General features: G+C 48.5%; 1 protein-coding gene across 1 annotated transcript in view; it reads left to right on the forward strand.

Moving 5' to 3' along the window:
• Positions 1-18495, forward strand: part of TEX14 (testis expressed 14, intercellular bridge forming factor) — a 52334-nt gene that overhangs the window by 22765 nt on the left and 11074 nt on the right. The window contains exons 12-22 of the mRNA XM_088658205.1: positions 157-347; positions 1046-1238; positions 2221-3137; positions 4252-4355; positions 5685-5767; positions 7792-8076; positions 8989-9089; positions 10468-10590; positions 12175-12302; positions 13420-13503; positions 17616-17737. Of these exons, the coding sequence (XP_088514331.1) occupies positions 157-347; positions 1046-1238; positions 2221-3137; positions 4252-4355; positions 5685-5767; positions 7792-8076; positions 8989-9089; positions 10468-10590; positions 12175-12302; positions 13420-13503; positions 17616-17737 (2331 nt within the window). The remainder of the gene's footprint in view (positions 1-156; positions 348-1045; positions 1239-2220; positions 3138-4251; positions 4356-5684; positions 5768-7791; positions 8077-8988; positions 9090-10467; positions 10591-12174; positions 12303-13419; positions 13504-17615; positions 17738-18495) is intronic.

Raw genomic sequence — 18495 nt, forward strand, 5'->3', positions numbered from 1 at the left:
ACTAGATGATCCTCAGGGTCCCTTTCGACTCTACAGTTCTGATTCTATTTTCATTTTAATTGTGTATTTTTTGACATGCCCTCTGCCATAAGGCAGGCTCCTCCCCTTCAGAGCTTCACCACATCAGAGCATGCATTTTGTCTGTGTGTCTTCCAGATACCATCCCCTGGGATGGGTTCGAGGGCCCGGATGTTAAGGATCTCATTGTTTCCGGACAGTGGCTGGAAGCGGATGCCAGGCTGCCCAAGCCCTATTACGACATCGTGAAGACCGGGCTGGAGTCCAGGCAGAAGCAACGCACCATGAACCTGCAGGATATCCAATATATCCTGAAGAATGATCTGAAGGTGAACCAGAGCAATTGAGCCTCCCAAATCTGGGCTTGCAAACAACTTTACTCCAGGTCACCTCTGGAAAATTTGAACCACCTCTGGGCACCCAGCCATGGCCGGCTAGCTAGCTAAAAACTGACCGCCAGTGTGTTTCGTAAACATTATTTTTGCAAGGCTACTTCTCAACCCTGTAGAGCCTGTGCTTCCCAAACTCCCCCCACCAATGGATCACTTGAAAAGTGGTAGCTCATCTAGGAGAAGGAGAACTTTGACCCTACACCTCTGCTGGCTTGCAGGATATTTCAGGAGAAGAAAAAGGCTAAGGGGTAAAACCCACACAAATCAGGAGTTGAGTCACTAAGACGGTTGGATAATGCCTTGTATGCCTCCTTCCGGCAACTCCTGCAGCCAAGGTGGTGGCAAACATCTTGCTCTGCTTTCCTTTGGACCACATCAGCGAGGCTGAGAGGGGAGGGCTTGTCATCTGGGCAGGCTAGGACCTCCAGATACCCTCCCCAGGCTTGTGTCTTGGGGAGTGCACTTTAATGCTCCTAACGCAACGGTTTGACTCTACCCCCGGAGGCGCACTCCATTGTCTCTTGAGACAGACGGATGCCAACAATGGCAACCTAATGTGGTTGCAGGGAGAGAGAGAGTTCCAGAGAGAGGGGGGGGTCCCCTGTGTCCTGACACCATTCTCCTTGCCACTGCAGGATTTGATTGACTCTCGCAGGACCCGCCATGGTGACAGTTCTGGACCGTCAAAGGCCGAACGCTGTGCTGACATTAATATCTGCTTGCCGCCCACCTCCGCTGTCTCGGTCAAGGTGGAAGAAGAGTTGCCAGAAGAGGAGCAGGAAGAGGAGGAGCAGGAAGAAGAGGAGCAGAGTGTCCCATGTCTGCCTTGTAAGTTTTGCTTTTGCTGCAAGGGACAAAGCCTGGCCTCTTGTGTCTTTGCTGCCAGTGGCAGTTTCCCTCCTGGGGCAAACAGGAAGGGCTTCATCTAAGTGGCGGAACACCTGCTTTGCATGCAGAAGGCCCCAGGTTCAATCCACAGCCGCATCTCTAGTTAGGCCTCAAATCCTGGAGAGCTGCTGCCCGTCAGTGGAGGTAACACAGAGCTATGGTTGGTCTCTTCTGTATGTTTGTGGCCCTCCAGACACCAGTGTGGTCTGTACCAGGAATGGGGGAACGGCCATCTGTATGTCCTGCTAGATGTTGTTCATAGAAGTGACCCTGCTAGAGTTGGAAGAGACCATGAGGGTCATCTAGTCCAGGCATGTCCAACTCCCACGAGACTGCCAGTATAAAGAAACTGGCGGTGATCTACCCATTGTCATTGGAGGGAGGAGGAGTGTCCGTGGGTTGGGTGGATTCCCTAGAGTTATTGAGCTTTTTTAAGGAGTGAAGTGCCCAGAGTTGTTGAGCTTTTTTGGGGGAGGATTGTAGAGAGTTTTTTTTTAGCTTCCCCCCCCCCCCCGTAACTTTTTGCACACGATAAGGATCCCGCAATCTACCAGGATCAGCCGGGGATCTACTGGTTGGACATCCCTAGTCCAATCCCTGCAATGCAGGAATCTTTTTGCCCAATGTGGGGCTTGAACCCATGGGATTGAGATTGAGTCTCATGCTCTACAGGCTGAGCTATCCATCAGCCCCAGCCAACATGGCTAGCGGCCAGGAACGCTATGAGATGGAGAGCAGCAGCTTCCACATCCCTGATGCAGAGCAAGGTTTTGCGTCCAGGCGCCATGCACACGGGGCAGAAATACGCTGCAGGATCCTGAGAGCCCCTTTGCAAGTCTGTATGTGTGAGGAGAGAAAACACTGTCCTGTGCTTGTTAAGAGCTTAGCCCCTCCATTCTGATTTGTGTTTTTGATTCTTCAGCCAGGAGCTTCACCGTGATGAGATGCGCTGCTTCTGCTCCCAAAATCGAAGGCGCCGCTGGCCACCAGTCCCAGCCCTCCCTTCCCGCCGCTCAGTCCAGCCACCTCTTGGCTCCCAAAGTCCAGGGGGGCACCAGCGACAGGGACGAGAGCCTCTGCAGCTTTGAAATCAACGAGATCTACACCTGCTACCCTGAGATGTGCGGGGACAGCACAGAGGAGGACACAACACCAGGATCGGGCCAGGGATCCCCAAGGCAGCCTCAGACTGTCCCAGGGGATTGGGACAAAGCCCTTTCGCCGCCCCTGCCAGCCAGAATTCAGGGCGGGCAGACAAGCTGCAGTGAGGGGGGCGCCACCTCCGATTCGGAGTCGGAATACACCAGGGAAGAGGTCACCTACATGTCGCAGCCCTACCATGTGCAGCAAATGGTGAGGTTCTCCAGCCCCCGGGGCCGGAACAGCCGCTTGCAGGTGGGCCACTACTTTGGGAAGTGCGTCCTGAACCTGAAGATCTCCCAGACACTGCTGCACCAGGCGAGGGACTCCCTCTGCCGGACGGAAAAGAAGCTGGATGAGCTGGAGAGCTTCAGAAAGCCCCAGCCCCAGCCATGTGCCGTTGCCCTGAACCCCATCATCCGAGGATACTGGGAGAAGGACGAGAGCGCCGCTTTTGGAAACGTCAGGGCGCCCTGCAATGGACCCAGCTCCTTCCTCTGGAAAGCGGTGGGCCCTCCATCCACAAATTACATCCCTCCGCCGCTGCGTGTCATGACCATGCAGCAGCCTCTGGTGATTCAGCCCTTCCAGCCCATGGAGCCAGAGCGCAGGAGCCAGGACACCACCTGCTGGAGCGACTGCGGGTTGGAGGCACCCAAAAGCCCCTGGAGCAGAGTGGAAGTGGAGCCCAACTATCAGGTGAGAGAGCGATAAAGGGAGGGGCTGTAGCTGGGGGGGGGTGAGCAGTTTCCTTGCATGCAGAAGGTCCCAGCTTCAACCCCCAACTTCTCCAGGTAGGGCTGCGAAAAGACTTGCGTCTGAAATCCTGAAGAGCTGCTGCCAGTCAGAGCCGGCAGCACTGAGCTAGATGGTCTGACTCTGTATAAGGCAGCTTCTTATGTTCTTATTTCAACCCGTTATTCAGAACCATGAGGGCTAGAATCTTACTCTACTAAAGTGATAAAGCATCTGCTTTGCATGCAGGGGGTCCCAGGTGCAATCTCAGGCGTCCTCAGTTCAGCCTCCTGTCTGGAGAGTCAGTGTAGACAGTACTAAGGTAGTAAGTACAAGGCAGATTCCCTTGTTCATAGATTCAAAGAATTGTGGACTTGGAAGGGACCCTGAAAATCCTCTAGTCCAACCCCCTGCAGCAGTGCTGGATTAAATCCTGTGGAGACCCCTAGACAGTCTAAATCGGGGGGGGGGGGTGTTGGTGTTGTTTTTTGCAAATTATCTCCCAATACGCTTTTTTACCAACCAACAATTTACAAAAAAACACCAATTACATTACACAAAACAAAACAGTATTGATTTTGATCCGTTGTTGAGGCCCCTAAAAGGTGTGAGGCCTATAAGCCGGTGCTTACTCTGCCTATTTGGTAATCCGGCTCTGTCATATGCATACGGGAATCGAACCTGCAGCTTTGGTGTTATCAGCACCATGCTCTAACCAACTGAGCTATCAGTGCAGATTGTGACCTGCTGGAAGGACATTTGCTAGGCATTGATATTGGCCATGGAGTCAGGAGCAGGGTTGTGTGACCCCAGCCCCAGGAGCTGAATATGGCCATCCAGGCCTCTCTGTCTGTCCCTTGGGTAGTTTCCAAGGCTACACCCCCTAAGGCCACTGTGGGGCGTACTCTCCATTCTCATTAAAAAGCTATTGGCAAATACCCACCCCTTCCTCACGTGTGGGAAATTAAGCAGTCAGCTGCTAAATATACAACCTGCCTTGCCCCCTGGTTAACTGCATAACTAATAAATGCCTGTCTGAGTCCCCACTAAGTCATGATTGACTGGAGTGATTTTTCAGCTTTTGCACCCAGGCGTCACCGTCCGGAGGAAGAGGAACATGAGCCCGCAGTTGCGGCGAGGGAACCTCTCTGCAGTGGACGATGGGAACAGATTTTCAGATGGGTGAGTGCTGCTGCTCCCCAGTCCCCAGCCACACTGCCTCCAATTCCGTAGATGAGATGAATTTGGTATATTGTCCACCCTAAGGTCCCAGGGCGGGTCTTAGCAATTTAAATTGCAACATTAAAAACCGTTCAAAACAAATTGCAGTCACAAGAATGCCTAAGAATACGCACCTCAAGAGTCGGAAGCCCAGGTAAGCCTCAGCCTTTGGCAGAATCTGTTTAGTGAAAGGTGCCAGGTGTGCCTCCGTGGGGAGGGGAGGGGTTCCACATCTTGGGAGCTGCCACAAATAATGCCTTCTCCCAACCCCCTCCCCAGACTACCGAGAGCCCCCTCTGCTGAACTTAACACCTGAAAAGGTCTGTAAGGAAAGAGGCAGGTTTTCAGATATTTAGGGTGTAAGTCATTTAGGCTTTAAGCACTGACGTGGGCACCTTGAACTGGGTGTGGAAATGAACTGGCGACTGACTCAGCTCCTCTAAAGCAGTGCTTATGTGAGATCTAAACGGAACCCCAGTCAGTAATTAGACTGCCGCATTTTGGACCAATGGAAGTTTCCAAGTTGTCTTCAAGGGCAGCCCCACATAGAGTGCATTGCAGTGTCATCCGACTATCCCAGCTCAACTAAAAAAATCCATGCTAGGGCAATACCTTCAGTAGCCCAATAAAAGCATCATGAGAACTCTTTGTCAGGCTGGATGTTAAACAGAGCAAGTATGTGTGATGGGGGAGAAAAGAGGTAATATTTTGGGAGGCTGATTTTGAACCCATGCAGTCTGTATCTGTTCACAGTCAGCTTGCAATCAGGCTTCGTGTTTCCAAGACGCCTTTTTGCTGTTACGAGGCAAGGAGGGATATAAATTTAATAGATGGTGATAATATAGGAACATTATTATTATTATTATTATTATTATTATTATTATTATTATTATTATTTAAATTTAAATTTGTATATCACCCTATACTCACAGGGTATAAATATACTCTCAGGATAAAATCATGATATAAAAACACAGAATACATAATCGAAATAAAAACAAGAACAACCCAATAATCCCCCGCCATGTCCACCAAAACACATTTTAAAAGGGCATTGAATGTCAGTCAACCAGAGGCTTGGTTAAAGAGGAACATTTTTCCCTGGAGCCTAAAGGTGTATAATGAAGGCACCAGGCGAGTCTACCTGGAGAGAGCATTCCACAAATGGGGAGGCACCACAGAAAAAGCCCTGTTCTCGTGTTGCCACCCTCCGGACCTCTCATGGCGAAGGCACACGAAGAAGGGCCTTAGAAGATTATCTCCACCCATATTCCAATGTGTTTCTTGCAGGTTTGTCTCAAAATCAACACCTGAAATTTATGACGATAGTGTGAGGAGTGAGGAGAGGAGGATGGCACAGTCTGAATGGACAAGTGAGTATTGTGTTTTATTTCATTGGAGTCATGCAATCCATATGTCTCCGGGATGGCAGGGAGCAGCAAGCCCATGGGCTGAATGTGGCCCCCCCATGCCACTCAGTCTGGCTCTTGGGGCTGTTCCCAGGCCACATTCCTTTGCTGTCCTCTGCAAGTGCTTTTGCCTGGCTTGAATACATCCTCTTGAATAATGAAAACGTTTATCCTTCCCTGTTGAACTTCCAACACCTACTGAATTATTATTATTTTCATTCCAGCAGGCATTTCAACTGAAGTCTGATTTTATGGTTTTAGTCTATTTTTTTAAAAAAAACCTTTTCTGTACACTCCTTAGAGACTTTGTAGTTAAGCAGTATATAAATAAAAAGAAATGGAGGGTGGAAAGGTGTGTGTGTGTGTGTGTGTGTGGTGTGTGTGTGTGTGTGTGTGTGTGTGTGTAGAATCTTCTACCATTTGTGTAGCTGGTATGCAGCATCCTGTACAAATCTAAAAGAGTCATGCCTGTTGTTTCACCCGCTTCTTGCTTCTGGCTCCACCCACCACTGGCCTGCAGATCCCCCAGAAGGTGTCTGCAAGGAAATGCATTCACCAGGCTGGAAAGGTTCTTTCAGGACTAGTATATATTCTATATCCTGTCCCAGTTATGGCATTGCGGGCAACCCTGTCAGGTAGGTGAGGCTGAGCAACAGTATCTGCCTGCAGCACCACCTAGTGAGAGGGGATTTGAATTCCAAGGGCAACATTGCCTGCTGAGGTGGTGGTTTTCAGACTGACTGCTTCCTAGGATCCTGTTTGGATCAACAGTGATCTTTGGGCTTTAATCTCTTCTTGGTAACAGACAAGGTGGTTGTGAGGTAGACACCAGACTGCCTGGGCTGGAGGGAGGCCGGGACCATGGACAGTAACAGGCATTCAGGAGCAATAGATTCAGGACCATGGACAGCAACTCTGTTGTTGAGTGCAGAGGGATAAGTTGCTTCAGCACTGGCTTAGTGCAAGTGCCAGAGTCTAGCTTGGAGGAACAAGGCTGAAGGCCCGCTTTCTGGGTGCTTACAGCATGCCCATGCCCACCCAAGGACCAGTGCAGTTAATGTCTAGTTATGTCCCCAAATGCATTTTACAATCAGAAGGTGAGGTAGTGCTTGCCAGAAACCACCACCCTGGGTGACTTTGGAGGTATGAATGCATTTCAAGGAGTCCTTATGAGATCTCCTTCCTTTTCTGTTGTTGCATTGGCCACTGGATGGCAGCATCAAACAAAGAACGGGATAATAAAGCCAAGAACCAGAACATAACTCAGGCTTGTGGGGTGGGGGAAAGCTTCCTTCACCCCTGGATATTAAGGGCTTCCCTTCCTCTCCCCCATAACTGGAGCACTGCTCTCCTGCTCGCTGCACTTAGGGACACAGAATCCTTTTCTCTCCTCCTGAGCTGGTAGTAAGCCTCAGTGGGAGGAACACATCAGCAGGAGAGAAACCGAGAGTAGGGAGAGCACTTTAAATCACTCTCCACGGGGCATATCTAGTCATAGTCATAATCTGGTCCATTTGTCAACCTGCACTTTTCTGCAAGTACATTGTGTGCTGAAAGCTGTTCATGGAAAGCAGACCATTAAAATAATTCATAGCACAATAGCTTTAAAACATAATAATGCTACTATTTATTTAGTAAAATTTATAGAGATTTGTATTTTTTGACTTAACTGTTCTATAAACAGTTTATGTGACCTTGACCATAAGCAGTTCATTTTAAAGCAAGAGTGTTGAAGGCTATCGCCTTCCCCAACTCCCCCTTCCCAGCCAACCCACCACCCCCATTCCAAGACACATCAAATGACACAATCATCTTTTATCTTGGAGACGTGAGCCTGCCCCACCTTGCTGATCATTTGAGCCTAGGGCACCAGTGTGTGCCAAACGCATGCTCTACAGTTTCCCCTATCTCCTCCTACGAAGTCCTCCTGAAAATGGAAAAAGCAAATCACAGTGGGCTCCCCCCTAACCCCGCCTTGTCCTCCCCAGCGGAAGTGAAGCAGATGGCAAGGCAAGCGGCTTCCGGGCAACTTGGCCTTCCGCCCCAGTATCCTCTTGGTGAATGGACATCAGAGAGCGAGGGGGAGAGCATCAAGGACGCCTTTCGGAGCACCAGCAGCAAGGAGAGACTCCGGTTCCACCAGTGGAACACCGAGGAGGGGAGGCTGCGGGCTGACAGCGGAATCGGGGACCACTGTTTGTTCTATGACCACAGTGAAGAAAATGACCCAGAGGTTGCGTTGAAAAGATTTGTGGTACCCGAAAGGACTGACGGTAGGGCTGAGCAAAAAGGCTCCTTCCCTGCAGTTAACTATCCCATGGAAAGCTACTGATTTGGAGCAGGTGGGGTGGGATATTTCTGTAATTTTTCAGAGGCTTATGTGCATGTCAAAATTATTCCAAATGTTTTGTAGAGATGCTATTGGTGGCCCCTGTTTTTTAAACCAAATATTAGCTCTGATGCTTACAGTGATATTTTGGAGTGAAGGAGACAGAACTTAAAACTGGATGTCCTAGATTTATATTTGTTACACTTATAAACCTGTCTGCTTCTTCCAGAGACTGCAAGCATCTTACCTGTGGTTTTCAATCCAGGCAGCTTTTAAGTGGCAGGGCCTAGTTAGCTTCAGCGACAGAACTACTTCAAGAGTTTTCTCTGGGCAAAATGTGTGCTAATTGTACGACGCTGAAGTTTATTGAAGCGCCTTTTTATGCTGCTGTTTCTCCAGCTGCCAGCAGGCGGTGCAGTTGCTTTACACAGCAGCTCCTAGCCACTCCCTGGTCACTTTCTCCCCCCAGCCATGGATAATCTTATGCACCTCTTATCACGTCCCCCTTCATTCTCATTTCTTTCCTAAAACTAAAAAGCCCTAAATGTTGTAACCTTTCAAAACTTAAAAATAAGTGAATTATTAGGCACCCTTACAAAGCAAATGATTTACTGGCGGGGTTTTTTGCCCGCCCTGTAAAGACTGATGTTCTTGTCTTTATGGAATAGACATTTAATTGCCATTATTTTCACGGGGCCCCGACAGCTCCTATTGCTGTTAGCTGATTTATTCACTTTTATATTCTGTCAGCTGGCCAAGCCATTCCAGGGATGCCATTAATTCTTTGCATGCTAATTTCCCCCCTCTCTCCATTTTTTCTTCTTGCGTTTCACATGGAGTTATAATTTATTATTAGGCAGAAGCATCCAATTCCCAGCAAATGAGGTGCTAACGGAGTGTGGCGCGGCCTCTCGAAAGAGCGCTTCGCTTTCTGTCGCCGCCGAGGACCTTTGCCGGGTAGGCACTTAACCCTGTGCAATGTCTGGTTTCCCCCCATCCCAAATCAAAGATCTGTATTGCTATTTAATGAATTGATTACCGGTAGTTGCCATATGATGAAGCCTATAGGCCAGGAGCAGTTGCACGTTAAGCTGAAGAAGCATCCCATGGGTGGGGAGGGGTGGGTGGGCCTTGGCTCAGTGGAAGAGCATCTGCTTGGCATGCAGAAGGTCCCATGTTGAATCCCCAGTGGGCCTCTCCAGGCAGGGCTAGGGATGTCCTCCGCCTGAATCCCCAGAGAACTGCTGCCAGTCAGCATAGAGAACACTGGTCCAGATTAAAGCACTCGCCCTGCTTCTCCGCCCAGACAGTTACTTTGAAGGGTTCCCCTGACCCCTCTTAGGAATTTCCCTCAAGCTCTCCTTGTTACGTCCTGGCAGGAAGCCAGCTTCAGTCCTCTCGGCTATCTGTCTGCATTTACAATTTGTCAGATAAAAGCTTGAAGTGCTTGGGCTGTGGAAACTGAAGATTGGGGGAGCTGTGCATGTAGTTGTACATCAGTGGTGGGGAAACATTTTAGGTCTGAGGGCCACATTCTCTTGGGGGCAACCTTCCAGGGGCTGCATCCCAGTGGCGGGTGGGTCCAAACACTGAGGGAATGCAGGTGTCTGTGTTTTGCAGTGCTTTTAATCTAATCCTGAAATCTAATACGATAAAAGGCAGTATGAAAAGCCAGTGCGGTGTAATAATTAGAGTGTTGGACCAGGACCCAGGAGAGCAAGGTTCGAATCCCCACTCAGCCATGAAGCTCCCTGGCTGTTACCTTGGAGTCAGTCACCATCTCTTAGCCTCACCGACCTCACAGGGTTGTTGTGAGGATGAAATGGGGAGGACGAGAACCATTTAAACCACGTTGAGATCCATGGAAGAAAAAAGGTGGTATATAAGTGTCATTAATAATAATAATCAGGGCTTTTTTTCCAGCCGAAACTCACAAGATCTCAGTTCTGGCACCTCTCAGGTGGGTGCCATTGCCATTCCAAGAGAACAAGGGAGGTGTTCCTAGTGAGTTGTGGCAACTCTTTTTCTAGAAAAATAGCACATGATGATGATGATGATGATGATGATATGTTGTAAATAGAAATAGCTGTATCCCTTTATCAGTGGGACAATAGGAAGCTGCCTTACGCAGAGTCGGATCATTGACCCATTTAGCTGATTGGCAGCGGCACCTCTCTTGGGTTTCAGACAGGGAGTTTCTCCCAGCCCTACCTGGAGAGGCTGGAATTCAAACATGGTGCCTTCCATGTGCACAGCAGATTCTATAACCACTGAACCACAGCCCCTTTCCCAGATGGTAGGTTTCTAATCTTCACGTTTTACTTCTTCTTTTTAGGGGCACTTGGAGGAACTGGGCCCCTCGGTGTCTTCCTCCCTTGATGTATCAGAAGAGTTCCTCACTCCTGAACCAGAGTTCTTCTTCTGCTCCTCAGTTCCTCCTGAGAATGCAGAACCAGAGGTAAGAGGAAGGGAGGCATCGTGTGGGAACGTCCGCCTGCAGAGCCCTGGGCTTCCTGGTCACAAAACCCTGGAGCTGAAGGGTTGTTGCTAGTGATGGCCTTGTTGTCCAGTGCTCCTCAAGCCTTCTGACGGGGTGGGCTGGCAGTTCCCGCACCTCAAAAGGTCCTCATGGCAGCCAATGATATCAAGTTTGGTTGTGCGCTGCCACCGCTGATGGCAGGTGAAGTCAAGGGGGGGGCAGTGTGGTGTCAATGAACACAAGAGCCCCGTGGGGGTGGATCAGGCCAAGGCCCCATCTAGCCCAGCACCCTGTTCTCACAGTGGCCAAACAGATGCCCTCATGGGAAATGCACAAGCTGAGCATGAGAGCTAGAGCAATATGCCCACCTGTCATTCCCAGAAACTGGCATTCAGTGGAGGTGGAGCAAAGCCCTTGTGGATGTGTCTAATCCTCTTTTAAAGCCTTCCAACTTCTGGGAAGCCTTCCATAGTTTAACCATGCACTGTGTGACGAAGTCCTTTGTTTTGTCCTTGAGTCTCCCAACATTTCATCTTTACTGAAAGTCCCCAAAGTTTTTGTATTAATGAGAGCGGGGAAGAAAAAGCTATCCTTATCAACTTTCCCTGCACTGTGCATCACCCTTTACTAAACATCAGGGAGAACTTTCTGACAGTAAGAGCCATTTGACAGTAGAACGGACTCCCTCGTGAGGTTGTCCTTCCTTGGAGGCTTTTAAGCAGAGGTTGAATGGCCCTCTTGTCATGGATGCTTTAGCTGAGATTCCTGCATTGCAGGGGGTTGGAGTAGACGGCCCCTGGGGTCCTAGCCAACTACGATTCTATGATATGTCTCAGTTGTTTAGGACAGAACTGGGGAGTCTGTGGCCTTTCTGGCGCTGTTGGGCTCTCAAACTCCCGCCAGCTCTAGCCAGCCTGGCCAAAAGATCAGGGAAGGTGATGGGAGCTTCAGACCTGCTCTTAAGAACCACCCTGCTGGATCAGCCAAAGGAAGCCCGTGCAGTCAAATGCCCTGTTTTTCCAGTGGCCCAGGAGCAGAATTGGAGTGCAGCAGCAGCAGCAGCAGCAGCAGCACTCCCCCCACTTGTGATTCCCAGAAGCTGTTGAAATTCAGAGGCATTTACTGCCTCCGACAGTGGAGGCGAAACAGAGACATTGTTGGTAGTAGCCATTGAGAATCCTTTCAACTGAGTAAGAATTTAATCTGACATGAAAAGGTACAGAAATGAGCGATTAAAACAATTAGTTGTTTCCACCAGGGCACCCTTAGGAACATCAGAAGAGACCTGCAAGCTGGATCAGGCCAAAGGGGGACCCACCTGGTCCAGCTTCCTGCTCTCGCAGTCGCAGTGGCAAGCAGGACCTGTGCTCAACTGCAACACTCTTTCCATTGATGTTCTGAGGCAGACTCTCCCTGACACCTTTCCTAGTGTTCAACTCTGGATCTCCTAAGTGGTTTTTGTTGGGCCAGCTCCTTAATTCCCAGCGGTTTAGAGATTTGGCTCTCCGTTTCCAAAGCTTCCCCTCTAGAAACCAAATCTTTCCTTCTCGTTGTTCTCTTTAGAACTCAACTGCTGTTGAAGAAGAAGACCTGGAAATCACCCAAGATATTTGCAGTCAGGAAGACGACTTGGAGACATTCCAAGAAATCTGTGGGAGGAAAGAATGCCCCACAGAGGCAGAGGAACGCAAGTTGATTTTTATTACTTTTATTTTATTTTTTACAAGTTTGTAGTGTGTCTTTGCCATCTGTCAGCATGGCTGTCTTTTTCTTCTTAAAGCAGGGATGGGGAACCTTTTTGATCCTTGCAAATATTGTTGGGACACCATTTCCCCTCAGCCCCCAGATGCAGCACCAACAGTGGTCAGGGGGGGCGGGGGTTGCTATCCAGGGGCACTGATTCCCCGCCTTCCCAGCTCTCAAGCGTCGGAAGGAAAAATGTCTCCTTAAGGTTCCTTGCATGCTGGTTCTTAGAAACATAAGATTGGGCCTGAGTCCAGCATACTGTTCTCACCCTGCCCAGCCAGATACCCCTGGGAAGCAGGCAAGCCAGACTTGGGCGCAGTGGCAATCTCTACTCCTGCGGTTTACAGCAACTGGTGTCCAGAAGCATTGCTGCCGCTGACCGTTGAGGCAGAGCACAGCCATCATGGCTGGTAGCCATTGATAGCCTCTTCCCTCCTTTGGGAGCAAGTATACCAGAGTTGGAACTCTGCGCTGCATGACGAAGTCATTCCTTTTATCGGTCCTGTTTATCAGGCAGGATTATGCTTGAGGTTCTTTGATCTCTATTGCACATACATACACACCGAGAAGCTGAAGCAAGCCGGGAGCGGGGAGCGCTGTCTTCTGTATTCCGCCGGGCTTCTTACCCCTGTAGCGCCACTGTTAGAAAATCTTATTATCTCTATCAGCATCCATGACAACCCATTGCTGATTCAGCAGCCCTGTGCATTTGACTTACAAGAGCCGGCTGGGGGATTGAATCAGATCACTCCCCGAATCTTCCACCCTGGAGCCGGGGGGGGGGGGAGAGGTAGCTTTGTACATCTGCTCCAACATTGGGTTACTATTCACTGAGGATCTGTAAATATTTCAGCACCCCCAGGAGCTCGGGATGTGTTTATTAAAAGGAGCGAGAGGAAAAGAAAGATCTCTTTAAAAACACATTTATCTTTGCCAACTGCTGAAAGCCATGATTTCCTTTTCAGTTGCTTATGTCGTTCTCTCAGCCCCCCCCCAGCACCCTTCCCCCCCTTACAACCCCCGCCCCCAAACTAGCACTTTTTGTTATTTGTGTTTAGGAAGAAAACTATTTCCCCACTGCAGCGCAGAGGCGAAACATCTCCATAGCAAGGCGCCAGGGGAGGATTTGTTTACACCTGCAGCCAGGTAGGAAGCGTCCGTCTGCCGGGCTGCCACTTCAGACATAAATTAGGTTGTATGCTTTTTTCGTTATTAATCCCACCAGTTCAGTGCCCCAAGCGAGTTGCCAGGTGTGCATGTTATGTAAATGGAGATCTCTATGCACTCTCTAGCAAGTGAAAACATTTGCAATCATCTTTATAAGCCCCCGACAAAATTTAGCTTTTTACGCTGTTGTTGCCACTTCTCGGGTTTTGCCTAATGAAGGAGTTGCAATTAGAGGGGGGGGGTGGAGAGGGAGAAAGCTGAGCATAGTAATTAACACATGCCTCCACTGAAACAACATAAGCTTAAAGAAGCTGAAGCCTGGATCCAGTGGACCGTGGGTTTGTTTCTCCAAGTTTTTATTTCTAATTTTAGGTGCAGGTGCACTGTGAAAACTACTGGACATGTTGTGTAATTAAATTCTAAGGCAAATAAATGTTTCCTGCCACCATGAGATCTAGAATCATGAGGAGCTTTACTTTCTTTAATGCCACCCAAACACCATGTCCTTTCCTTTTACCCACTTCCTATCATAGCATTGTGGAGTTGGCAGGGACCTCCAAAGGACATCTAGTCCAGCTTCCTGCAATCCAGGAATCGCGGCTTGAATCTTGTGCAATAATTGCTTTCCGAAGACCTGTCACCTCCTTGCACAAAGTGCACTTGAGTTGAGTTAAGTTAAGTTTGTCTGCTATCAGTAATTGGGAAGTTGTATGCCTGCTTCCTAAGTAATAAACTGACAACCTTTCTTAATGAATATAACATCCTATCTGAAGCCCAGGCAGCCTATTGAGAGAATCACTCAACCACAGACCACTGTCTAATGCTGTCTTTCCTAGCCGAAAAATATACCAGGCCGCTTCAGGGCAAGCTCTTTGTGGCATTTATGGACCTGAAGTCAGCATTCGATTCTGTCCCCAGATCCCATTTGTGGACCGAATTAGATCAGATAATACAGGACAAACGTCTCCTCTTTCTTATAAAAGCCCTATGTAACGGAACCAAACTGCAGGTCCGATGCGGTCAGCAGGGACAGCTATCAAATAATATCGAAATGAGTAGGGGGGTTCGACAGGGTTGTGTCCTGGCCCCAACATTGTTTTGCTTATTCCTAAATGATCTAGAAGAGTGCCTAATGGACGCAGATGGTCACCTTCCAAAAATAGGTATAAGAAGGACCCCCTTGCTGCTTTATGCTGATGACGCGGCCATAATTTCACGCACCAGACCGGGTTTGAAACACCTGTTGATGAAATTTTCTGATTATTGTCTTGGAAATGGCTTAACAATAAATTATGAAAAATCAAAAATCCTAGTATTTGAAAGAAGCTTTTCCCGGTTAAACTGGTCGCTGGATGGCCATGAACTTGAACAGATTAAACATTTCAGCTATTTAGGATTAACATTCCACCATACAAGATCATGGAAGTATCACTGGAAAACCTCCCTTCAAAAGGCGGAGATTACAAAACTAGCCATACTTCGATTCTTCCATACTAAGGGCGGCAAGTATGTACCAGCAGCTCTAAAAGTATTCAATGCAAAAACTGTCCCCCAAATCCTGTACGCAGCAAACGTCTGGCAGAATGGGGACCTGCCTAAGCTAGATTGCTTCCAAGCACAATTTATTTGATCCTTGCTTCAGGTGCCCAATTGTGTTCGAAATTCCATACTCCTGCTAGAAACGGGTGAATGCCCAATTTCAACAAAGGCATGGTGGGCTGCACTAAAACATTGGCTCAAGATTGCAGTATTTGAACTTGGGGAGGGACTGTATAAATACCTGAACAATGAGGAATACATCAGCCAATGGCAGAAAACCATGGCGAGAAAAGCCACTGCTTTAGGTCTTGTCACCCACCCAACTCTATTGCCTGGGATATGAAGGTGCCCTAAAGACCTTAAAGCAAAGACTTTGGGATAATTCACACAGCGATCTACGACATCAATCACTTGCGATCTGCAGTCCATTGGCAGTAGGAGTACAATATGGGCATGTCTTTAAGCCAGCAGCCTATATTCAAAACTTGACAGTGCCAAACTACCGAAGGCTGTTCACAAAAGCAAGACTGAATGTTTTCCCCTCTGCAGTGCTGGAGGGCAGGATGAGAGGAGTACCCTACCAGGAAAGACTGTGCTCGTGCACCCATGATGTAGATTCTATAAAACACATTGTGCTGCACTGTGGGAAGTTTGAGCAAGCTAGGGCTGAAGTGATTTCACCCCTGCTAGCCTTGCTCCCAGGAAAATCAGAGGATTTCTATATTAGGTTCCTATTGGAAGACCGGTCAAATGCCAGAACACTAGCAGTGGCAAAGTTTTTATCGGTCACAAGAACTAATGTTTCCTATTCTGAATTTGAGTAAGATGTCTGAGTGGTTTGAGAGCGGGGTGTCTCAGCTGTGTATCGCTTGGTAACGAATTGATGGGTCTATGGACCGTAATAAAGATTGTTGTTGTTAAGTTTGTTAAGCGTTAGTTCCAAATGGTTTGCCAGAGATTATACGATGTTGCATCGGAGCTGGTGTTTATCCTTCCCTTCCCAATGTGCTTTCTGCTTTTAACACAGAAATTCCACGTCGCTGGGTGGTTGTTGTTGTTTTTGGCTTTTCAAAAATATTTATTGGTGCAAATACATGCCACTCAGAGCCTGAGCTTCTGGAAGAAACCACTTGTTCTTGCCTGTCTCGTATCTTTCCTCAAATTTCACTTTGGCCTCTCTCTGGGCTTTACACTTCAGCGCAGGGTCCCTAAAGACATCCTTGTTGACAATGGTTTTGTCAAGGGGGATATCAGTGGAGTACCTGGTAGGCATCGAGTGGTTGTAATTGTAGACTTTAACAAATGACTTGGATCTTGGAATGCATGGCAATCTTCTACTTGCCGTGTGTGTGTGTGTGTGTGTGTGAGAGAGAGAGAGAGAGAGAGAGAGAGAGCGAGAGAGAGCAATAGGCAGTGGATGCCAGCAGAATAAGCGACCAGAGGTACTGTACGTCCCTCAGTGGGATGTACAACCAGGCTTGGAACCAAACTAGTCAGTAACACTAAAAATGCAAACATGCATTTCATATGTGCTGGGTTTTAAAATTATAATTGTATAAATAACCGCCATGAGGAAGGGGCTTACCACCACCACCCCTCCCGCCTCCCCATCTAACGTTGCAGATCCAGGGGAAATCCTAAATCCTTCCTCCTAAAGTTGTAATTTGCACCTGTGGCAACTAGGGCTGGGTGATAAATTGATACATCATCCAAAGCCAGTTTGAAGTCCATATCATGATACTTGTTTTCTAATTTTTAACGTGGTGATATATCACGAATCTGGGTGTGTGCATGTGACACGCTATGCAAAAATCACTCTGTGGGAAAAACCATTAAGCCAGCTAGTTCCTCTACATAGCTCCATCCTTATTTTAGATATTGCGATATCAGTATATCACGATGCTTAGCTAGCTGGTGGTGTATCACAATGTTGCCTCCCTGGGCGAGTAACGGTATGGCGTGAGAAGGGGTGGTTTTCACTGGGGTCTGTGGCAGAAGACAAGGATTAGGAGCAGAGGGAGGTGCCTGATACCGAGTTAGGCCATTGGTCTGTCTAGCTCAGTATTACCCACACTGACCAGCAGCACCGCCCCAAGGTTTCTGTCAGGCTTTGGGGGCTCGGCTTCTTCCCCGCTTGGCCGTAGATAAGCAGTACAAAGAGAAAGCAGTCTCTTACCAGTAACAGAAATGTTTAAAGAATGCAGCAAATGCTCTACTACAGAACTACAGCTTATGCTGAGTCAGATCTTTAGTCCATCCAGCCCAGTACTGTCTGCACTGACTGGCAGCAGCTCTCCAGGGTTTCAGACTAGGGATGTTCCCAGCCCTGTTCAGAGACACCGGGGATTGAACTTGGGACCTTCTGCTTGCAAACCAGGTTCTCTGCCCCTGGCTCAGTACAAAGCAGCTCCTGGTTGTTCCTAAGACAATTCTTGGAGAGGCTGCGCCCCTCACAGGGCCCAAATTCTGGCCCCAGAGTTGTCATCTGATGACCTATTCATTCCCAGCATGGTTGTGGCTAATCATCTACCTCTTGCCTCTGCCTTGTTTAGGTCACTCATCGATATTCAGGACTTGTCCAGCATCATCTGTGAGGACACGTTTAAGGCAACGCCATACGAAACTCCCAGAAGCAGTCACTCACCCATGGATGCCAGCACTCCACTTAGCCCAGGTAAGAGGTGAGGGATGGAGGAGGTGGGCCTTGGCTGTCAATCTCAGACACTAATCCCCAGCCCCTGCACTGATTGAGAGGACTGCCATTGTGCTGCAAGAAACAGAATTCAATACTGTGGTACCTCTGGTTGAGAACGGGATCCATTCCGGGGGCCCTTTCACAATGTGAAAAGCCCGCAACCTGAAGCGCCGTATATGCGCAGGTGCGCAATGCGATTTGGTGCTTGTGCACATGCGTGAAGCGTGATTTAGCGCTACTGCACATGCGCGAGCTGCGAAACCCAGAAGTAACCCTTTCCAGTACTTCCAGGTCGCCACGGGACGCAACCTGAAAAAACGTAACATGAAGCAAATGTAACATGAGATATGACAGTAATCAAGAGCTTCTGTAAGCCTTGAAGCACCTCTGCATGAGCTGTTCATATATATATTAAGCAGTATAGAGATGGTAATAAAAAATTGATTGGCTGCTGTGGACAATCTGCCTCTGCAGGCTACTTTGGAACATGTTCAGTTGCTTCTGCTGCTGAGACGCAGTGGAATTACTTGCTTTTTGCAGTAATGGAGGGGGGAGGCTGCCTGGTGTTTCCCTGCATGAGTCACTGTTGTTGCCTCCCACTGTTTCAGGTAAGGAGATGTAGCTGAAACATAGACTCAAGCAGGAACAGGAACTGGATTTCTCTGAATGCAACTAGACCTTGCTGTTGCGTGCTTTAAAAGCTAAACCTTTGGTGTGGGTGGGTGTGTTAAAGAGGG

The sequence above is a fragment of the Zootoca vivipara genome, chromosome 14 (genome assembly GCF_965207765.1).
Source record: "Zootoca vivipara chromosome 14, rZooViv2.hap1.1, whole genome shotgun sequence".
NCBI classification, from domain to species: domain Eukaryota; kingdom Metazoa; phylum Chordata; class Lepidosauria; order Squamata; family Lacertidae; genus Zootoca; species Zootoca vivipara.